Raw genomic sequence first — 24,239 nt, 5'->3', positions numbered from 1 at the left:
TTGCTTGAATGCTTGAACAGCAGACTGGATGGCAGTACTGACACAGGTTTTTGGTTGGGGCAGTGCAGTATCTTCTCCTTCCATTAGTTTTGGAAGCAGGAAGCCACTATATCCAGGAGAGCCTGAGCATTCAGCCCTACATATCTTGCCCCTCAAGAGGCTCCCATGGATCCCCAGCAGACATTACTGCATGATGCCTTCTCTGAGCAAAGTTTCTTCCTTCCCTCTTCCTTCTGTGCCTGGCAGCTGCAGAACTCTTTCTGCCTTATTTACTGGGTTTTACCTAATTTCTTTCTCTTTGGCTCCTGAGAATGCATAACTCTTTCTTCAGTTGTCTCTTCTGAGAATCTAAGCATGTAATCACCTACCAGAAGATTTCAGTACTAGACAGACAAAAATTTGAAGCTAAATACAATCAAGACTTTTTTTGATGTTCAGTGGTCACTGTATTATCTCCATTCAGTTATGCTTGGCAGCTGTCTCAACCTTTTTCAAGGTAACACTAGAAAATGTGTTATCATCTTTGTAAACTCCTACTTTCAAGTTCACAGAAAGCTTGATGATTTCTAAGTCCCTCTTCTAAAACCACAAATGTATGTTCTAAATTACTAGTACAGTTTTGATGAAACTGATGGACCTCCTTTTGATCTGTTTGATTAGCAGACTTTAATTTCTTTTGCATAAGAAAACTGTCACTGCAACAAGAAAAATAATTTCAGTTTGGATAACGGAGGACTTTAACCTGTTTTTTGCTAGATTTTTTAAAGGATAACTGTCTTTGTTATAAGCAATTGATGCTTTTTTTACCTTTCTGTTAGGAACCTTTGTAATCCTGGTGCTAAAGTTCTTGCATTCCACTTGCAAATGCTTCTTCCTTTAGAAAAGCTACTGCACTAGGCAATGCTCTTTCTATAAGGAGGGAATGTATGCTGTTTTGGTTTTGCATTTTCATAACTCAGATTTCCTTTAAAGTTCCATTTAGGAGTAGTCTGATATAATATTGGGTGTGTTCACCCATCTGTAAAACACATCTCTAGTAATCACTGGAATGCATCAGATGAGAAGCAGTAGGTCGGAGTTTTGTACCCTGCACTCCAACCACACTTCTATCCAGGAAGGTCAGATTTCCCGTTTTCACATTCAAGAAGTTGGTTTATTTTGAATTAGCTAGTTTCTTCATGGGACTTTCTGTTTGGTACTTGAAACTTTGTTGATGGTGTGAATGCTAGTGTTAATAATTAACATTACACAGAATTGTTTTAAAGGTCCAAGTTTGCGTTTTTGCAGTGGCATGTTCTGTTTCGTTTCTCATGGTATTTTTTCCTTCCTCTTTGCCTCATTCGTCTGGCAAGCTGATAAATTTGTGCTACCTTCTTTCTTTTGGGCAGTTTCTCCTATTACTATGTTACAGAAACTGATGAAAACATACAGAAATCTATATTTAAAAATCAGGATGGTGTAGTAGTAAATGAGGCAGAGCTTGCTTTATTAGCTTCTGTTACTGCCCAGCACCTACCACTGAGTCAAACAGCCATCAGACCCTGGATTTCAGCAGGGATTATGTTGAGGCTAATGCCACAGAGTGATATCTTGATAGGTGATAATTTAGCCAAGCAAACAAAATCAGACATGATCTTTTTAGGGTTGTCATTATTTTTTTTTCATAGTCTTCCTTATATTCTGTAAATTCACTTCCTCACAAGCTCTCTGAGATGCAATAAAATAATAACAAAACAAAAGTAAAAGAAAAAACACAGAAGAAGAACTTTTAATTATTTCTGGCATAATCTGTCACAGATTTCCTGTGTATTTATACACTTGATGAAAAGAAAGTTAATGTCTCACATTTGAGTTTCATTTCTCCTTTCTCAGATTTTTCAAAACTGCTTTTATGACACATGTATTTATTTTGTTTGTTTTTCATTGGTTGTGAATAGAAACTCCTGGACTGCAGTTTCTGAATACTCTGTGCTGAACAGTTTCAGTCTTTCCCTCTAAAACTACTGGGAGATATGAAGTAAATAAAAAAAACTGCCTGTGTTTTTTTGAAAAAAAGAAAGAAAGAGCAGTTTTTATTCAGCCAGGCATTAGTCTAAGCAGCATATCCATGAAATGAAAATTCTTGCTAAAAGTATTTTGAAAAAGAAAGTGTTCAGAATTCATATATTTGACTGCTTCCATGAAAAAAACCTGTTGACCTATAATTCTAATTTTGTGCCTTCAGAAATACTAATTGTTGCAAATACTGCTGAAAAGATATTTAGCACATTTCATAAGTTTTTCATGCTGCTAAAGTAAATTAAAGCAAAGATGCTCTAACTTTAACCTGGTTTCTGTGCTTTTAATTTTTATATTATTTATTTTATATTTTTATTTGGCCATAACTGCTGTACATATTGGGATCAATTCTATCCCAAATATAAAAAGCCACATGATTCAGTGCTCCAGATTGATGCTTTCTTAAATTGTGTTGCATTTCAGTAAACTGGCTGAAAACCAGCATGGATTTATGGTACGAGAAGTGGCAGTGATCCTTTGTAGTCTTAAGATTATATTTTCATTATTGCTGCTAACAGAAGAAAAGGTTCTTTGATGACCCTTTCCTCAGGTTTACCAGAATATTAATTGATTAATTGTGATTTAATGTTTTCAGTGAAATAATAACAACAACATTTAAGTATAAAGAAAAAATGTAGTATTCAGATAGAAATCACTCTGCTGAAGGCACTTTATCCATCATAATGAAATTATAGCTAAACCTGTCTGTTGGAGGGGGAATGATGATTGTTTTATACACATATAAGGAAGACTGGTATAGATAACTCATCCTAGCTGTTAAAATAGTCTTTCTGGCTACAGTAATTGAGGCCTATTTATAAAGGTGTTAAAATAGCATCCTACAAGGATGCTGTAGGTTTCTTTTGATGCATGTGTATACTGGTGGTTTTGATTCAACACCTCAGAGGTCTACAGAGCTGTAACCAAACAACACAGTTCTTCACAAATATGTTCTCTGATTTGGGGTTAGTTTTTTTTCTATTTGCTTTGCCTCTAGCAGTCTTGTTGTATGTCATAGTTTCATAGAGGATCCAGTTGACTTCAGCTGTGCTAACTGTCATTTGACAAAAATGCACTGAAATTTGATAAGGCAACCTTCAGAAAAAACTCCACAAGCTAAAATATTGCGATAAGTACATGCTTATAAGGTTGTATAGTAGAATGTTTAAATTCTTACTGGCATAAGCAAGTTTAATGCATAAGCATAAGCAAAATTAATGTTTGCTTTATGTATATCATGAAGTAGCACTTAATACACATTTTTAGTTGAAATATGCAAGGCAAGAATAGAGGGAAAGGTTGGTTGTTTTGGGTTTTTTTCCAGTAAGCATGTCATGAAGTTTAACTGCATTGCATAGAGGGTTATATGATGTAGATGTCATTGAGCATTCTCTAGTGAACAGAAGCACTGTGAGTTACTAGTGAACAGCTTGTGGTTGCAGCTGACACGTCTCTCTGGTCCTTGCTAAAACTGGTGAGAAGGCTAATTCAGACCAATGCTTACACAAGAGAGCATTTTCATTTGATCTATAGTGGATTGTTTGGCTGTCAGACTGTCTGTATTCTTAGAAGAACAATTCTTTTTTCTTTGTGAGGCTGTAACAAAATCTTAAGATGGAATTTAGCAATATTAACTCTTAAAAGATAAGGTACAGTTTAAGGGAGAGGTGGAGAGCAAGTTGTCTGCTGCGTTATAGTAAAGTAACGATTGGTCTGGAAATGTAACTTATTGATGAACTGAAGACCCAAAGCAATAAGGATTGGTATATAATGATGTAGCTTGACAATATAGTCTGTCATGCACTGACAGAGACAGCTTCCTTCTTGGCTGCTAAACTTGTATCAGTGGATAATTACTCACTTTGCTTTGAAGGGGTAGTTATCTGATTGTTCACTTTCTTACACCACATCACTGCATCATCACCTTAGAGACCGTTCTCCTCCAAACCCATCTGACCACACATAAGGAAATACTGGATTTGGAGGTACTCAGCTGTTAGGTTGGCTAAATGAAACATTCAAGTAAGAATCAACTATGGCTGATGTTATCGTGGTTTCCCGTTCCAGTTTTTCTAACAAGTCGTTTGGTATTACAGGATTGCCCTTGTGTTCTATTTGCATCCTACTGCTTCACTGGCAGAGGCATGAATCTTTCTTCTCTTGTTGCAGTTTTGAGTGCAGTGCCATTTGTAGCCCAGTAGATTTGAGAGAGACTTATTGTTGCAGCAAGATAGAAGCAGTCTGCAAAGTGGCACATTTGTTAATGGATAAAAATAAAAGTAGCCTTGTTTTTTCTGCTTTTTGTAGTGTTGTAAAAATTGGGTCCAGGAAGACCTTAACAAATCCTTCCCTGGGGCAATTTTCTGGTTATGTATTTTATTTTTGATTGTAGTTTTTCTGTTTTGTCAAAAATATTAGTATCTATTGAGTAAATGTGCTATGTAAGTCAAAGACGTAATGACTTGGGTTGTCAGAAGACAGACTAAAAAGTGTGAATGTTTCAAATTATTTCTTTTTTGAGCAGTTTCAACATGTAGAGTTCAAACATTCTCTGTCCTGTGTTAGGTACATCTTTTTTTAACTTGGGTGAAATTTAGTGAAGTATGTAGTGCATCTTGGCAAAAAAAAAAAAAATGGTGAGTTAAGCAAATCCAGAAGTATTTTATTATAATATCTGATTTAAAGAGTGTAAAGTTAACAGTTTTCTTTTCACAAATAAAAGTAGGTTTATCCTGTGGAAAAATGTACTTTTTTGACAGGGTCTAAGAGAAGTGAAAATTGATCTGCTGATCAGGAATGAGACTTTCTGAAAACTGTCATGCTGTGACACTAAAGAATATTTTATGAGTCAAGTCAGGAAACTATAAAGGGGAATAGCTGGTAAGTTTTTTTATGGAGAACAGGAGATGAGAAAAGGATAAGTAGAAAAGGAGAAGTTTGACAGTCAGATGTGAAAAACAGAATGTGATAACAAAATTCTAGTATTAAAGTCTTGGGAATGGTTTACTATTGGTGCCAAGTCAAGAAGCTGGTATTTGCAATAGTATTTTAGGCCATCCGAAAGAGGACTATAAGTAATGAAATAAAAAAATGTTAGGAGTTTTGTTTTTTACTTTAAAGTATGTGTAAAAAGCAGGCTAAGTTTGGAGGGTTTGGTCTTGGTTTTTGTTTGTTTGTTCATTTTTAATTTAGAAGACATGTTTGTTTTCTCTGTGTTAAATTCCTCAGCTCACAAGACCTACAGGATTTAAGTTGTGCCCAAGTGTAAGTAGTCAGTGGTAGACAGAACATGCACATCAAGTTACAGCAACACAGTTGGGTGCTAGCCAGATGAAAGAAAAGGCTCCACGAACTGTAGCTCTTCTCAGAGCATTTGCTGTAGCTGGCATTAGAAATAGATGGTAAAGACAAGCACGAGTTAGGGTAGTTTATCTCCACAGAAAACAAAGTGATATTAGTGTCACAAGTGCTTACATGTTTATCTGCCATCAAGCAGGGTAGGACAAATGTGATTCTCATTTCAGACAAATTATAAAAATAGATTGAATTTCTCTGCCAGTAATACCAGTAGAAAAGCAAAACTGAGAATAAGCATTGCATATGAGGATAGAAAATGTGTTTTTAAGTTTTAGAAGGAGGGGGGAAGATGCCACAAGCATTCTGGTTTCCCTAGCAAATCAAATGGTGCCTGAATATGCTCTCCAGAGTGTAGTCTGGAACTGGATCAAAAAATAGCTCATTAAGTAACATACAGTTAACCTTAGGCATTTCAGCATTTACAGTACCACACTGATATATTTTGTTGCAAGTTGACCCTAAAGATAACTATAAAGGAATTAACTGGAAAATGCTATGAATTGACAAAAGCTTTTTCATATCTCTAGACCTCATTTGGAGAAACAAATCTTAAGTGACATGCAAGAAAATAATATAATTTTAATTTTTTTAAAGATAGTTTGTTCTACCTGAAATACTTTGCTGTCCCTAAAAGCTAAGGTTCCACATTCCAGTAAAGAAGCATACCTTTGCTTCTTAAGAGTTATAAAGGAATGTACCCAGATTCCTTCTGCATAGTTGAGGGTCTGTGTCCACCACTTACACACCTGTTATGTTTAAGAAAGGATATATAAAATATCATAGAGAGTTGCTCTGTTTTACTACCTTTAAAAATTAAACAAAAATTTAGAACATTTATAAAGGGATGCAAAATTAGTGTTAAAAATGGGCATTTAACTCTGAAGTATTGACTGTCTCAAACTCTTAAGTATCTGAAGTTAAGGAGGATAGGAAAACTCAGTCCTGCCTTATTCTTTTAACAGCATTGTAGCAAGATCTTCTAACGGCCTGCATCCTAATAGTTTCAATTATAAAAGCTTTCTTGGTTTTAATTTGTTTTTTTTTCTTATGAGAAATGCTAACAGGTCACTGCATTCAGTTGGTCATTGAAATTAGTGTGGACAAAGTCCTTTGTCCAGAAAGTCTCTTTTTCATTGTTTCACGGAATTCTGCAGAGATTTAAGAGAATTAGAAATTCTTAAAAATCACTGTTTCCTACTGTTGCTGGCACCGCAGCCTGGTTCACACCAAAACAGCAGCAAGCTGTGGGGTTTGGAAGAGCAGGTTTTGCTGCTGGTAAAGCAGCAATGGTGAGATTGGGGTGGGATGGCTGCATTGAGCAGAGTGAGGGAGTGGAGCTGGAGATTGCATCTAACGTGCAGCTCTGGGCTTCATACTCCAAGGGCAGCCTCTCCGTAAGGGCTGTTCAGCACCAGCAGGGAAACAGGTCTCCCCTGGGCTTGACAGCCAACCCAAACTGGCCGAAGGGCTATTCTGTACCATCTGGCATGGCACTCAGCAATAAAAGCTGGGAGTAGGAGGGAGGAAGGGGGAACATTTGCAGGAATGGGGGAGGAAGGGAGGACATTTGTCTTTCACTTCTTGAGCCACTGCCATGCTTACTGAGGCCCAACTTTCTGGGAAACAGATGGACCACCTGCATGCCGATGGGAAGCTGTGAATCAGTTCCTTCTTCCACTCTGCTTGGGCACACAGCTTTTGCTTTCCCTATAATTCCCTACACCCACAATCTCCTCACCACCCTTCTGTCTTCTCTGCATCTCGCGGGAGCAGGGAGCGGGCACTCCTCTGGGTGCAGGCTTGACTGTGCACTGGGGTCAGCCCACGGTGGGAGGGTAAGTCTCATGCTGCCATCAGATGACCAGGTTGCCCAAGCATCAGCAGACTGCCTGGTCTTGAACTTAAGGCTCAAAATTGGTTGGGTGTGTGGTTGGGTTTTTGCTTTTCTTTTAATGTTATCTCAGTTAAATTAACTGGGTTTTTCAACTGTGTCAGACTGATGTGATTTAGCCACTAGGAAACGTTATGCTTATTCCTCTTATGCACATCAAATGAATCCCCTTTCATGTTATCGTATAGCATTTAATTATAATTGCTTGCTTTTCCCAAGAGGTGGCAGCTTCAATTATTGTGAAAACTGGGAGGAATTAAAGTGGTACAGAGAAACAAGAAACAATAATTTCCATTTTTCAGATATCTGGGGTTCCGGTCTAAATTACTTTCTTTAATTTTGTCTATTTTAGGCAGTTAGGTAAAGGATAATTGTAATACAAAAAAGACTTCTTGTTTATGATTCTATGATCTTTCAGATATTGATGTCATAAAAGGTTCTGACTGGGAGGTAGCAATCTTAATACATGGTTTTAAAAAAGAAGTCTTGGCTTGGTTGGCATTTCAACACAGCCAAATATGCATGAGTATTGCAAGTAGAATAGTGGTGTAAATCGTTAGGAGGAAAAATCTATAAAGTATCTGCTGCAGTTTTTATAAAATCATTGTTTTTGTCACAGAAAAGAACCTTTCTTCAATTCAAAGAAGTTAAGGAGAATAGATAGTGTTTTGATTTTACAAACAAACAACATGGCAAAGATTCAGGATTCCAGCACTTAATACTGGGGTTTTTTTAAGGGGAAAAAAGAATGATTACTATCGTGTATAATCCATTCTATTACAAGTGTAAGTAGAGAAATTTTATTAAAATCAGGTATTGCAATTCTGAAAAAAAAATTTCCCTACTTTCCCCCTCAGGTTGTGGTGTGTTTGGTTCTTTTTTAAAGACAGACATTGCAGGGGGTGGGGATATGAGAGTTGTTGTGTGGTTAAAGCAGAGTAGTGTTTGTGGGGGTTTTACCTAAATTGGAATAGATTTTGGCCTTTGCAGGAGTAAGTATTTACATTCGAACAGTATCTGTATTACCTACTGTGGAGCATCAAATGTAAGTTTACAGCTTAAGCTCAGTGTAGAACTGAGGATGTCACATGGATCTCTGAAGTAAGTCATGGGGGCTTTTGCAATTGCCTGTTGCAAAAATGGCATAGGCAGAAGTTTAGAGAATAAAGGAACAGGAATTATGTAATAGATTTACAAATACCTCCCATTATAATATTTTCTGGTACCCAAAATATTATCTCTCTTTTTTTTTTTATGGTACCTGGGCTTCAAAGTAAGGAATTCTTAAAGAATCTTAGACTTGTTTCCCTTCCTCTCCATCTGAAAAGTTATGTTTACTGATGGCAGGCGCTGTGCACAGTTAATGGCATAATTTTCAAATTGCCATCACAGCCTAAAGGCTACCTTTGCTTCCTTTTTCCTATATACCCATCAACTTTGTATGCTTGGAGATGCTTCTTGGAGGCTATGGAGCTAGGTTTGAAGCACCACTTTGGCTGCATTAAGAATTAGTGCTGTGAGAGGAGAGAACATGCAGATTGAAAGCTTTGGGGTACAATCAACTCAGTATTTCATGAGGCCTTTGAGTTGTGGTCTGTGATTTCAGTGTCCCTATAAACATTCTCCATTAAAATCCCTAGAAACAGGCTGTGTTAAAATACATATTGTCAAACAAGCACTGTGGGACAGTGAGAAGAGAGCACTACATAGCAGATTTCTGTGTCATAAGAGTTAATGGATAGAAGTAGGAGAAAGCTATTTTGGCACACGGTATATAGGATAATGATGATATCTGCTGTGTTCAGAAGGTTATGTTGAAAAATTCAGCTCAGTGCTCTTTTCTTCTGCTGTCTTGGTATTTACCAAATTGTTCTTGAGCCATCAGAAAAAGAAAATGAGGATATTTGGCCCAGTGTTGATCTGGGATTACAATAGGAAGGTGGAGTAGAGTGACGCTGCTCCTTCTTCTGTCATCCCTGTCTTGTTCCAGCAGTCTCATGATTTTACTCTGCAGTGAGATGTCAAAGCTGCTTTCCTTAAGTCAACATGGCACGCCTTCCTTTGTGCTCAACTGTTTTGAAGGGCTACCAGAATTTTCTGAAGAATGCGGTAAATTATAGGATGAAATTATTTATTTTTCATGATCTGAAGCCCTCCTCAGTAGGAAAGAGGTATTTCTCTTTTCAGATGACTTCAGCTTCACTGAATTTTAGTTGCTTATTACAAAAATGGCATTTGCAGAGCCTGGCAAAAAGAAAGAAAATATTGTAGTGGAAAATGCCAGCTTACTGTAGGGAATACTTCTAGCTCCTGTTATGATTAGTTAGTTCCACCACTCTCCTGAACACCACACAGGCAGTTTTACAATTGCCAGTGTTTTGAAAAATTTGAAATACTCAAGTTGAAAATGAGTTAATAAACTTAAATTAGAAGCTGCCAAAACAGAACCATCCTTTTATTTTCTTTTGATTTAACTTCAAAATGTTGGTCAGAGCTGTCATTCTGTGAACAGTACTTTTTTTTTTAAAGAAAATTTAAAAATTCTGTACCAAATGAGAAATAGACACTTTATTTTTTTCAGTTATGCAAAGAAGCTGATATTGGGCAGCAAAGCAGGAGCTGACAGACTTTGTGCTCTGTACCTAAGGAGGTGTGAGGAGCAAAAGGAGAAAAGGAGGATCATCTGCCAGAATTTGGAGCTTTGCTGGCATCTCTAAAAATTTCTGCCTGTATCCAGTGGCCGTAGTGAATAGCGTATGTAAATCATTGTGGGGGGATATATATTAGCACTTCAGTCCTACCTGAGATTCAACTAATTGCCAATATATATAGATTTTTTTCAAAGTATATATCTTTAACTGATACTTTTCACCTAGCTTTTGCTCCAGGTATGTGTGCAGGTCATTCATATACTTGGTTCAAATACATTCTCATCACTGAAAGCTTAGGAAGTAGTTCACCAGGATCTTGAGTCTTGAAAAGTCTGACGATCCAGTTCTTTTGTCAGCCTAAGCCAATTTGGCTGCCGGCTTCCTGGGCTTGCCCTGCCTCTCTTGCCCTGTGTTCAGGCTATGAGCTTGTGTGACCTTACACTGAACCTGTTTGGAGCACAAAGCTGGCAGGAAGCTTTTGCACTTTGCCTGAGATAGTTTCTTGATGATTTAGCATGCTGAAATAGTTCAAAGCTGCTGCAAAGACATGAGTAGAAGCACATGGTGTCAAGCCTGAGGGGAACTGAACTGGGATGTAGCTGCCAACATTTTAGCTCAGGATGCCCATCTGGAGGTGATTGGTAAGATAGAAAAGGGTAACTTCCAGAACGCCTTGCTGCCCTCAGGTCAGTATTGATTAAATCTGAGCTCCACCAGCAGAAATATGCAGTTCCCCTCCTGTGCTGGAGAAAAGTGTGAAAACAGTGGTGCTTCCAGAGGTGTCCTCTTAACTTCAGGGTAGAATCTCTAGGAGTGGATTGTATACTGTGACGTTGTGCATGATTTTCTTAACTTGGATAAGCTACCTTCACCACAATACAATTCCTGCTGTTTTGCAAAAATACTTCCCGTGTTTTGTGAGTTTGGATATGTTGTCCTTTTATCTCTGTCATGGTGACTGGCCATTTTAAGACAACATTTGATATTTTGTTTTCTGGCATGTTTGAGATTAAAGCCAAACTAAAAATAAAAACAGTAAGAATGTGCAGTCACCCCAAAGAAATCTTCTCCCTCCCATTTGCTGAAATGTGAAGTAATTTTGTTTCCCTCTTGTCTTAGAAATAATGCATGTTGTTGTTGAAAAAATTTACTAGTGAAAAACAGAATTTGGTTAGGGAAAACTGCTTTTATATAATGACATTTTCATTTTCTAAAGATCCTATAGTAAAGAGTTTGAAATAGAAAAAATGTAATAATACTTGTTATAGTTGGCTCTAATAACGAAGCAGTTCTGTTTTGTAAGACTGGAAAAACTGGAAATTGAAGGAAGTCTGTAACTTCCAGTAGTCAAGAGAAAGAGAGGGTGATATATTTTGAATCATGGAGATCTCTTGTTATTCTAATGTAATTGCTATAAGAAAAGAAATGTATTTACAAGTCTCTGAATTCTCAGTCTCTAGTATTCAAGGTATGTGTAAGTATCCAAGTAAACTCAATACATTTGTCCACAATGTAATTAATTGCATTTTAATATTTCATTCCTCTTGTTAGGTTAATGAGTTTACACAGGGTTTGGTTTTTTTCTAACCTGTTATCTAAGCAAGTTGAAGTATTGTTAGGAGAGAATATGTTTTTAAAGCAATTTCTGTGAGATTATTTTTAATTGTATAAATCTTTCAGTTTTAAATAGCAACACTGGAAAACCAATAACACTACAAGTGTTAAAAAATGTTTGACAAAATTCTGAATTGTATTTGACCCTTCTCTTTTCAACATTCTTTGCTGCAGGATTTGAACAAGCGCTTGTCCCTGCCCGCTGACATCAGGATACCTGATGTCTATCTTGAAAAGTTGCAGATCAACAGCCCGCCCTTTGATCAACCCATGAGCCGACGTTCTCGTAGAGCATCACTAGTAAGTGTAATGCAGCTGCCTTTCTAAACCAACCTCTCGGGTCTTTGGGATCCATTTACTGCACGTGCTTGTATTCCATGGGTATGTTTCAGCTTCATTTGCACCTTGGCTTTTATGTCCTGAATGTCAGCATACACCTGGCAAAATCCAATTAAGAACTTCATTTCATTTTTCTCTTGCTATCTTGGTCCTGTCATTTCTCATTGAAGGTCTTGACCCATGGAAATCAGTGGCTAAACTCAACTCCTGAAGTACATACTTAAATCCTTTTGCTTTTTAGAGCCGGGATGATCTGTTTGAGCAAATAGGCCACGCAGTCTTAGGTCAGGGCTGGGACCTTCATATGATTTAGTAGGAAGACCCTAAAGCAGCATAATATGAAGGCAGGTGCTCCTTACTGTTCTTTTTGTGTTGGATAACAGATTTTCTTTCTCAGAATTGCTGTTGAGATGATAATGGGTGTTTTACATTTTTGTTGTTGTTTTAAAGCATATGTGATTTCCTAAAAGAACGAATGAATAAATTCATACATCTTTTTAGATTATTGAGTTACATTAAAAAATAAGTCTTTTTCTTGGAGATGGCAGAATGAGTATTTCTATACTGTAATTAGAGTATAAGTCCTAGAAATGCTGGATACTTGTGCATATAAAATATGCACATACCTGAAATAATACAAAAAGCACCATTATTGCCTTATTTTACAAAAAATTGCTACATTTCAGCCATAATTTGATCTATCAGCTTTCTTAATGTTAATTGAGGTTTTAAAGAGTTGCTAGACTGTTACTGAATTCCTGAGCAAATTCTTTAGTGAGAAATTCTTCACAGAGAAAAACTAAATACATTTTTGAAATGCACATTGATGTTTTCTTGATTTAATACCTTATTTGCTGAAAAATTAATATCAAAGTACGTGTAGTGAAATAGTTTCATTAACTGTGAAATATCTTTACTCATAATGAATAATGTTTTTAACAAAGCAGTGGTTGAGATTTCATGTATTTTTACCCTGAAAAAAATACAATTTAGTTTGCTAGACTAACGAAGCTCTGATATGCATGCCACCTTTTACAGGAACAATATTAAAAGAAAAGAAGATTGGAGCAAAGCTCTGGAAGTAATAATAATGTAGCTGGCTGAAATATTTACGCCAGAATTTTGTAGCTCATTCACCCCTTAGTTACTGATGTAGCATTTAACTGAGGAACAGACTTCCCCAAACCTATCTTCAGATACTGGCAAAATACCTGTTCAGTCGAACCTTTTCAGTGGAGTCCACTATTTGGGGGCTGGGGGAATTTTCCTGTGTGTTTAAGTCTCCTTGCTCATTTAACATTGAGCCCTGAGAGTAGCTGAAGTTCTCTGTACCTTCTGGAAGACTGACAGAAAAACAGTGCCCTCTAATGAATATGGTCTGTGTGTGGAATTAGCATGCTGTCACAAGGTTGTTTCATTTCACCTTTTAAAAATGCTTTCATTTTTAATGGGCTTAAAAGTCCAAAATGAAATCTGCCAGCAGTGCTGTGGAATGCAGGCATGCATTTGCTGCGTTGTCCTTTCATGATTTCAAACTAAGCTTTAAAAAGGAGAAATTCAAGGACTCATTATTCCAAAATTGTCATTGAAAGCCTGGTAGCAGACTGTTAATTACAATATATGAGTACTATGCTCTGTTTCAAAGGCATGTTTCTTTTCAAGGCTTAATAGGAATCAAAAAGGCTATAAAAAGTACCAAGTGAGGACTTGTTATACTTTAGGTCTGGATTTTGTGCATACATGTACAGTATTGCATAGTGTATGTATGTATTGCATAGTGTATGTATGTATATGCACAGTGGCATAGGTGTAACTTCTGCACCAGTTATTAGAAGTCAAAGACCAAAAATGCAGTCCTTCAGTGTTTCTGTGTAAGTCAAGGTAGATGCATATTGCAGAAAAAAATGAAATAGTTCAGAAATTATTTTGAAGGAAAAATGAAATTGATCTTAGTTTGAGGAATGTAAAAATTAGTTTTTCTTAGGAGTAATAAGCAACCAAAATGTGATCAAAAATTTAAACACATAAAAAAGCAGGTCTTGGAGAGTATCTGTCTTCTGTATGTAGGAAATATTTTATGGTTTTATTGTATAAAAAAAGATAATGAATTTATTTAGTGTTGATGAAATCATCAACGTTTCTTAGTAATTAGGCTTTTTAAATTGTATTCCAGACTGTCTGGCAATAATAAGACTAAGGGCTATGAGTTCTCCTTTAGTTTCTCCTATAAACTAAGCAACCTATCTTTTTAATTCTAATAACATCTAATATTCACTTCAAGATATGTTTGTTTAACTAAGTCAAAATGCACTTTGGAAACATATTTATTTTGCTGACATTGTACCTGTATAAGTGGTATGTTTAAAATCTCACTGGAGCTATAATCCCTAAGGCTTGCCAGATATCAACTTTGCTTGTATTTTGAGATAAACAGCTTGTCTTTGACAAGCTCCTAAATATGTGTGATGCTAAAGTAAGTATCACTGCTTAGGCAATTCTTAAACATTTCATTTCTAGCAATAATTTAATAAAGCAGAATTACTCTTAATGCTATGTTGGCATAATTATATGCCCTTTTTTTCTCTTAGATATATCAAATATGTTTACAGACAAGATCTTATACTTACTTCGGGATATAATTTCTTCCATGTGTTCTGAAAATTAAATATTAATCAAACTTTTCTTACCTTCATATTGTATTGTTGTCAAATCTGAATACAGTCATCAATATTTATTTTACACTGTGTTACCATGAAATAATATAAAACTTTAATATCCATCAGATTTTTAGGAGCAAATCAGTGTGTTCCGATGTGTGTACCCGGGTGCTAAAGCCAGTCCAAGATCAAAGGATTGTTCCTTGGAAATAAATAGCCAGTGGAGGGCTATGTTTGGAAGTGAAAGGTGATGCTAGGGGAGAAAACCTGGCTTTTTTGTCTTAGTGTATGTCCAGTTGTCAGTAAAGCATAATCCCATGAAGCCCATGAATTTTGGGTTTTGACAGGATACAGGCTATATGCATGTTGTAAATTGGTTTAAAAATTTACATGCTTACATGTTTACTTTCAGCATTCTTTACACTGCAAGAACAATAGAAGACTTTGGTGTAGTTGGCTGTGGTCTTATGTGAAAATAACTATTAGAGACAAGCATGTTAAATATGAGAGTAGCAGTGAATTCGAACAGGAAAAGAGCAATGGTCTTACAGTCTTCGGAAATAAAGGTGTTATATAGGCAGGGAAAGCCTTCTGGCTTGCATTGAAGAGCTAAGCTGGTGACAAAAAAAGAGAAGGTGAATAGATCCAAGTAAAATAGACAAAGATGTGGAGTTATGAGGTAAGAAATTTAAATTGTTGAGACAAAGCTGGAGCTTGTGGAGGAATTATGTTTAGGGATTTTCCTAGCGAAGTTTTAGTCCGAAAAGCATTGAGAGTCAGAATGGGAGAGGAAACTTGGAGCTGGGATCTTGAACATAGCAAACAAATTTACTTTGAAAGAAGCAGCAACATATGGTTATGCTGAGCAAGAGAAAGAATGGACTAGTTCAAGGTGACTTCTGTGCTTTGAGCTATAACAACCTCATTAGTAGTAATCGGATCAGAAGAGAGGAGAAGACCTAAGTAGGAGGTAGGTTAAAGTGAGGGTTTGGTCTAAGTGTAACTCAGTACATAGTCCTTCCAGGATACACAGGAGACTGGCCTGAGCTGAGCATTAGATTTGGATGCTGGGATGCATTTATATCATAACATGCTAAATTGTTTTTAAAATTAGCAGAGTGTTTACTATCAGGTAATTTTCCGAAGTGACATTTGGCTTGCTCGTTAAATGATGTATAAATGAAGTGTTCGGTTTTAGTCATGAATTTTCCATTTATTTCATTGCAGTCAGAAATTGGATTTGGAAAAATGGAAACCTATATCAAGTTAGAAAAGCTTGGAGAGGTATGTATAGCTTTCTTTTGGAACAATCACTGCTTTGATGACAATGTCTTATATAAAATTTTGCATGTGTTAACCAAAATTCTCCATATCCCTCAAAATAGCAGTTGAATTTATCTTTTCAGTAAACCAAACATATTCAACAGGTATAATAATTTCACAACCACACAAATGTTCTGTGCATATATAATAAGCAAAAAAAAGGAAAAAACCCCAGTAAAACTGTCGTAGAGCTGAGGAAGAACAAGACTGCATTAACCAATGAGCTGAGACCTTCTTACATAGGTTGGCTTTTTGTAGTATAGACAAAATTATTCTGTTGATAATAAAACTAATTAAGTCTGGTGTCCTCCTGCCAGGAGTTAGGGAACACTCATGATGGACTAGAGGCCAGTGCTTGCAAGGAGCAGGCAGTAGCTATGTGCGTTCTGGTAAAGAAGCCTGCACGCCTGAGCTGGGCAGCCAGCCAGGTGCTGCCAAGTGAAGTATGGAACACTTTGATTTTGCCTTTCCATCTGGGAGGGCAGCAGGCTTTCCACCTCCACTCAGCCTCTGACTTCCAGAGAAATTGCAGGTGGGTCGCCAAGTGTCAGTCCTGTACCAACGGAATCAGAAATGGACAAGGAGCACAGGAAAGGGATGCACTGAACATTGCAGAAGGAGGCAGGGCTGGTCAGCATCTCTGCTGTGAATGTTGCAGTCCTCCATTTGCAACATTTTAATTTCCAAACATTTATTTTCTTATTTTGCCTCTAGCACTTGTTAGATGGATCGCTAGACATGACATAACAATGCCCCTCTAGAGGAATGTTAATTTAATAGCAATCAAGTGATAGTTGTGGGTGTACATAGTCTCACTTGCTTAAAAAATATAGTGGACAGCACCAGTTTTGTAGAATCACAGAATTGTTTAGGTTGGAAAAGACCTTTAAGATCATCGAGTCCAACTGTTACCCAGCACTGCCAAGTCCACCACTAAACCAGGTCCCTGAATCTTTTATCTGTCGTGTACACATCTTTTAAATACCTCCAGGGGCAGTGACTCAACCACTTCCCTGGGCAGCCTGTTCCAATATGTTTTCATTAAGGTTGTGGAAGAGTATGTCTGCAGCCTGGTGTAGAGATACCCAAGCTCGGTATCAGTCGTCTAACAGAGACTTTCAGGTGTGTAAATGATCCCAGCAGTGAACTTTGTAAACTTAACGCTACCTGATCTGACTTCTTTGGTAGCTCTGTGGTATACAGATTTCCATGTAATTTCCAGAGCTGTTAAGCATGCACACCCCATGTGTCTTCTGTGAGTTTGGTCCTGTGCTTGAAAAATACTTCTGTACTTTTACATAATATCAAAAGAACATAATGTAAAAACTACTCATATCCAAAATGAAACCTCTTAGAACCTCAGACCAGAAGTTTATATTTTTTTTATTTAACTAAAGTTTCAATGAAGGAACACCTTGTAAAAGTTTCCTTCTTTTTCCATTTTATAGGGTACTTATGCAACAGTTTATAAGGGGAGAAGTAAATTGACAGAGAACCTGGTAGCTCTGAAAGAAATACGCCTGGAACATGAAGAAGGAGCACCGTGCACAGCCATAAGAGAAGGTGGTAACTTTTTCTTTAATTCTTGGAACTTCAGATACTTCTGAATTTGTTTTTTGACCAAAGAACCATCAGTACTTGGAAATACATAGACTACATGGGAGATTAGTGAAATTGATATTAGTCTAGATCAGGAAAATTTTAGTGCAAACATATTTAGAGGTTGTGTTTCAGATTTATTTGCTTTATGGGGGATGATTGTGATCTCAAATGCAGCGTTATAAATGGATGATTTGATACTGAATTAGACTACTATTCGTGAGTAACTTCCAGGGACTCAGAATACATTTTTATCAAATGACATCTGTCTGAAACGTATAATTTGCAAAATACTTACAGTTTATTACTCAAGTGTATGTTTGATGCTTTGATTAAATACTTTTCTTATTAACTTAATCTATGAGAGTATTATGTTCCTAAAAATAGCTTTTAAGTAAAAAAATCAAATAGCCTATATGTATGAACTTTTTAGAAATGCACTTAATGCTCGTGGGTTTTGCACTTATTTTTGTACTTACTATTCTCTTTTGCAGTGTCATTATTAAAAGATCTGAAGCATGCAAATATTGTTACATTACATGATATTGTGCACACAGACAAGTCTTTGACTCTTGTTTTCGAATACTTGGTAAGTGCTTAAACAATTAGTAAACTTTACATTCAGTTTATTATTTCTAAGAAATGGAAACATAGTGAAATTCTGTACTCTTTTTAAAAATACTGGGACTATTCTAATTTACTCCTGCATCTACAATCATTCAGCTGAAAATGAAGAAAGTGTATTCAGTTCTTGAATTGCTGTAAATTAGTAACCGCTGTTGTGATCATTTCAGAGTTTCATTAATAGCAGGTAGTTGTGGTCTACCTGAGCAAATGGCCTACTTGTCCAAAATCATTAACTGTAGAAAAGAGTAATCACACTACTGTTCCTATGATAATTTTTTCTTATGATGTATTCACTTCCAGTGTAATTGGAGAATATACCAATTTTATAAAATACTGTGCCACACACAGATGGAGGAGAAGGCAGTAGCAAATAACATTGCCTGAGCTGATGCATCTTGCTGAAAAACATGGGTATTTATATCCTGTGGAAAGCCAGAATTTTCTGTGCCCAGGCGTTTGGGTTTTCTATCATTGAATATCTTTTGCAGAAAACTCATTTTTCTGATGTATTATTTTAGTTCTACCAACAAATAATATTCATGCAATCTATTGTCCATAATTTGACTGAACAACAATGATGGTGTTTTGATAGGACAAGGATCTGAAGCAGTACATGGACGACTGTGGTAACATCATGAGTATGCACAATGTAAAGGTGAGTGTTTTTAGTGACAGTAACTGCCTTCAGCTTTGTCCTAAGAATCTCAGAGAATTTAATAATCAGGAGCTATATGGTTTAGTCTTTTTAAAAACAAAATAAAGAAACAACTTCCTTTTTGACCTTTTGGCCTACATTTGACATCAAATGGAGTCTTTATGATTTTGATTGAAAAGAGATTATGTAACTTCATGTATTTTCATTCTCTTTGAAGTTACATATCTAAAATTTAAAAATTCCTAAAAAATAATACACTCATAACTCTTTTGGGCTCTTCTTGTTCTTCCATTGTTTTCTACTCATTTATTAAGGCTGTAGTTCGATATATCCTCAAATAAAATTTATATATGCACACTATATACATGCATACTATATACATGCATACTATATACACAGAAAAATGTAGCCTTGATCATGAATGTGGTTTTGGGTGCCACTGCCTACCACACAAATAAGAAATTAAAAATATATGTTTAAGAATGAGTTATGTTCATCTTTCCATTAGTAAGAAAATGGAAGTCATTTTCTTTAAGGCTTAATTGCCTGTTTCTTTTAATTATGGCTGTGGCCTGGTCGAGTGACTAAGTTTTGAATCTGGCCTGCTGAAACTGACTCAAGTGTTACCTCTCATAACAAGCAGGTTTTGATTTGGAAAACTGGAATAACCCTTTATGTTCATTAATACTTATGGCTTTATAAACAAGGTTCCAAACAGAGGTCAGTGCTGTCTTGAAATGAGTGAAGTGAGTTGGCATTCAGTCTAGATACTGGTTACTGTTTGGTTAGCTTTCTCTTTTATTCTGTTGTCACGTTACAAGAAGTGTCTCTGTGGAAAGACATCTGCCCTTAACCTACTCTGTTGCTTCCTTTGAGAGCCTGCAAAAAGAAATTCTTTAATTTGTTTCTACTTCGGAGAGACAACAAAAAAACATAATTACATTTGTGTTTTTAATTATCTAAAAATTAATAAGTAAAGCTTTAAGCTTAAAAAATGTAAGGGAAAGCTGTAAGTGGGAACCTGACTCCTATAAGTGCAGTTAAAGAACAAGCAGAATCTGGTTGTGGTAATCCAAGCTAAGCAGAGGAACTGTTTTTCCTTGTTTGCCTATGGTTTAAGCTGTGCTTGAAGAGCAGATTTATATGGTCACTACCTTTGGCACTGGTAAAACAGAACAGTTTCTTAACTGTGGTAGCTCTAGGTGCTCACCTTGCAATAGCTGTGGGGGTTCGAGTCATCATTAACATTTGAGAGACCTCCCTGTCATCACTCCCCTCACATTCCTCAGCTAATTTTAATTTTTTTGTGTTTTGACAACATGAAGATGTGTGTGATCTCTGCAAGTATTAGTTTCAACGAAAATTTTGAGCTAATACATGGCATCCTGTGCATTTCCAAAAGGATCCCTGCCAAGGGTGGTGAAGATTCACAATTTCTGTAGAATAACCTGCTTTTCATTCTTGACTAATACTTGCAGTCCCAGTGTACACTAAAGATGGCCATTGATTTCCATAACAGTCCTGCTAATATAGCTTGGGACTGGCTACCCTTGCAACAGTATGGACATGAGTAGATTGAACAAAACTTGTTGCTCCTCATTCTGCTCTTATAAAAAAAGAAAACAAAGAAAGAAATCAGTCCCAATTCCTGTTTTTCAATAACAGGTAAATCCCACGTCAGTGGACTGAGAACAGATGGATATAACTACACCTGCTATGTATTTGCCCAGTTTACAAAAAAGAATTTGATGGTGTCACTTGGTACAAAAATAAACTGATGTGTTAGAAAATGGTCATATAAAAACATTCTAGTGTTTTCCCTCAAAGGTCCTGTTCCATGATGAATTTGTCACATTGGTAAACATTGCTTTCAGTACTGCTCTATGTTTTGTCATTGTATATTTGATCACCTATGCTGACTGAGGGCCATTGTGTGGTAAATGCCAGCAATGGCTACCCAGAAGTTTCATGGTCAAGATCAGACCCTTTATACATACAGAAACTGCAGAATAGTTCTTAGTGCAGTGATATAGTAAACTTGTTTGGCTGCCAAACCTTTCTTCACCCCTTACTACTTTAATATCTATGTATGTGCAGCATTAATATGCATAACTGGAGCTGCTTGCTCGGCTTGCTGTTGCAAAGGACTCAAATAAGCCTGTGTGTGTCAAGGTGAGGGGATGAATGTAAATGCCAGAGGCAGTTGGGCTGTTTTAGTAATCCTCATTTCCCCATCTCTCTGTGAGCTTGCAAATCTAAGTGTATTTTTCCAGTAGCATGCCAAAGCATTCTTTACATAGTTTAGCACAGTTGGATAGAAAGGATGCTGTGCTGCATTTTCAGAAGAGATTCTATGGCAGAAGGGAACTTGAGTATATAGTCAGAGACAGTTACCTTTAAAAACATCAGTGTGTGGAAGAGCAGTAGTAAATGCTTACTTTAAAAATATACAGGCCTGTGGTTCTCTTCAGTTAAACAGAACAAATTGCTCTTAAAAGTCTTTGTTGTAATAGTGCTAAAGCAGTGCATTAGCATAAAAGGATTTTAAATCTCTGAACAATAATGAAGATGTTCAGAATGTGTTCATATGGAAAAGTAACTCACTTTTTGAGAAGTGTTTTTGTCCTGCTTACAATACAGAGACTTAACTCTCCAGTACCCAGAAGGGCTGTTACAGTTGTGTAATCTGTAGACTAACATTCTTTGTCTAATTTATCTAAATGTTCTCTTTTGTAGCTATTTTTATATCAGATTCTTCGTGGTTTGGCATACTGTCATAGGAGGAAGGTGTTACATCGAGATTTGAAGCCTCAAAATCTACTCATTAATGAGAAAGGAGAACTGAAGCTTGCAGACTTTGGTACGGCCTGAAATTATTCTGTAATAGATATTTTTATCTCTCAGCAAAATAAACACTTTTTTCCTTATGAAGGAGAAATGAGTACATTGGGTCTGTAGGGAATTTGGGTGTTCTCAAAGAGAAAATGAAAGTTAGTCTTTTACAGGGTATCAGTAATCAAAGTAATACCTGTATGGATAATACTATCACTTGAGTTGTGGTTTGAAAGTAGTCTTAACAGCTTCCTTTGAAATTGATACTTAGTCAGATCTTTAAGGTGAAGCTCAAGTTACTTCTCCTAACCCTCCACAGTCACTCTAAAGCAGGGTAACCGTGACATGAGGTGAGAAAGAAAGGGTCATATGCTAAATTGTCAGGTGTTGCTCCATCACTTGATACACCAGTTCCTTTGGGATTTACAGTAGGTGGGGCATGCACATTTTCCTGTTACCTTCCGTGTCTGGAAGATCCTTCAAAAGTTATGATACCACTGGTTGTTCCCCTTGTGTGTGAATGAAAGTTGCTCAGAAGATTGCATCTAACATGATAGACCTGAATTTTATTGAAGATATTAGTGACAAATTGAAATGTTAGAATGGAAGAACCCTGATGATCCAATGCTGATTTGGTCTGTTTCCACTGTTTCATTATTCGTTTGTTGCCTTCTGCTTTTTGCAATTTAATTTTCAAATAGAAATAGAGCAGTGGGGAGGTGTCATACTGATCTAGTGCTTTGTTGATTTAACGAAATGTATAGGATTAGCCCAGAATTTGACCTGTTTACTGATCTTCTGTGCTTAAAAATGTTGACCGTGAGATTGCCGTAAATACCAAAAGACGAATCACAGGTTGTAGAAATGTATTTATTAGGGCCTTTAAACGAGCATTAAGGAAAGGTATTTAGCAAGTGTAATAAGGTTTATTTAGTTCTTCAAAATATTTTGTCAATGTCATGCAAAAAGGATTTCAGCAAGCTGCATATGACTCTTCATTTCCCTATTTATCAAGGATTGGCAAGAGCGAAGTCTGTTCCTACGAAGACCTATTCCAATGAAGTTGTCACATTATGGTACAGACCACCTGATGTTCTCCTCGGATCTTCAGAGTATTCAACTCAAATTGACATGTGGTTCGTATAGCTTTGTCTAATTTAAAGTTTTGTTCTGAGTGAAGTTGAAAAAATGTTAACTCTGCTGTTATATAGTAACATTCAAATACTCATATACTCAAATCCTTTGAATTTTTGTAGGCTACAACTGAGTTAGATGCTTAGAGAAAAAAATGGTAGACTGGGAAGGCGCTACTGCTCCTCTCTGAAAATGCAGAGTACCTTTTTATTGCTCGGAGTAAGCAAGCATTAGGCCCACAGTGTTAGGGGGAAAAACAAACCTTATTCTCCTAATGACATGATAATGTGGTATTTTACTATGAACTTTAATACAGTTGATTAACTTGACATCTGAAGGAAGGGGATATAATATAGCTATGACACAGGTTTTGTTCAGTCTTTGACAACTCTTTTGTTGCTTCACATCTTTCTAAACAGTATTTTTAACAACTAATTTAATAATTTGTTGTAATTGAAGAGAAATTGCAGAAGTCTTTAAGAGCTGAAATTTTAGGATTATTTCTGCTTTATCTTTTTCCTGTTTTTATAAAGGGGTGTCGGATGCATATTTTTTGAAATGGCATCAGGAAGGCCTCTTTTTCCTGGTTCGACTGTTGAAGATGAACTGCACTTAATTTTCAGACTTCTTGGTAAATGAATACTTTTAGCAGTAACGTTGATGCTTTATGTTTGTATGACAACTGTAGATCTTTATAAACAATGATATTTTATATCGCATTGTAATCAAAGTGACAGAAAATTATTCAGCTGAGTGTACAGCTGAGTTTGCAGAATATAGACTTACTGAATGATTTTTTCTTTTTTAAATTACAAGATAAATGCTTATTCATGTCAAAGTTGTTTGTTCGTTTACATTTTAAGCTGAATTTGTTGCTGCTTTTAAATGCAGGAACTCCGTGTCAAGAAACATGGCCAGGCATTTCTTCCAGTGATGAATTTAGAAACTACAACTTTCCTAAGTATAAACCACAACCTCTCATCAACCATGCACCAAGGTACTTTGTGTTATATTAATAGAAAATATGCGTCCCTGTGGCTTTGCATATTCATAAATGGGAACATATTTCCCAGTACAGTCTGCTACTGAATTCTGTAAAACTGCACATCAGTTGTGTTATTGTGGGCAGATGCTAATGTAAAGCAGAATCCTGGTACTATGTGATTACTTTGTCTAATTTCATTTTAGGAACCACAGCTCCTTAATGACCTATAGAACTATAAACTCCAATTAATAATGTCTTTATAGTAGGAGTATTCACACAGCATTTCCTAAATAACCCAGATTCTCCTCTGGTTATATTATTATGGTCCAGGCCATTTGTTTAAATAGCCAGATTTCCTTGGGCAGTTTCTTGAAATAATGTTAAAACTATAATGAGGGAGTTGAAGGATCTGTACAGTTAATATAAATAAACTTTATAATATAGACTACAGCATTTTTTGTTGACATTTTTGTTTCCTAGTAAGTGAGTAGTATTAAGTTTTAAAAAATAATGAAAA

At 36.3% G+C, this 24,239-nt stretch overlaps 1 protein-coding gene across 3 annotated transcripts in view; it reads left to right on the top strand.

Moving 5' to 3' along the window:
- CDK17 (cyclin dependent kinase 17) overlaps positions 1-24,239 on the top strand; it is a 90,345-nt gene that overhangs the window by 62,189 nt on the left and 3,917 nt on the right. For all 3 annotated transcript variants that reach the window (XM_017804419.1, XM_017804420.1, XM_017804421.1), the window contains 9 exons: positions 11,746-11,871; positions 15,795-15,851; positions 17,339-17,453; positions 17,984-18,078; positions 18,709-18,771; positions 21,508-21,631; positions 22,619-22,739; positions 23,271-23,368; positions 23,629-23,734. In XM_017804419.1, coding sequence (XP_017659908.1) covers positions 11,746-11,871; positions 15,795-15,851; positions 17,339-17,453; positions 17,984-18,078; positions 18,709-18,771; positions 21,508-21,631; positions 22,619-22,739; positions 23,271-23,368; positions 23,629-23,734 — 905 coding nt within the window. The remainder of the gene's footprint in view (positions 1-11,745; positions 11,872-15,794; positions 15,852-17,338; positions 17,454-17,983; positions 18,079-18,708; positions 18,772-21,507; positions 21,632-22,618; positions 22,740-23,270; positions 23,369-23,628; positions 23,735-24,239) is intronic.

Source organism: Lepidothrix coronata, unplaced genomic scaffold, assembly GCF_001604755.1.
Source record: "Lepidothrix coronata isolate B3197 unplaced genomic scaffold, Lepidothrix_coronata-1.0 Scaffold9, whole genome shotgun sequence".
NCBI lineage: Eukaryota > Metazoa > Chordata > Aves > Passeriformes > Pipridae > Lepidothrix > Lepidothrix coronata.
The sequence above is the reverse complement of the archived record's forward strand: the minus strand, read 5'-3'. Positions and strand labels throughout refer to the sequence as shown.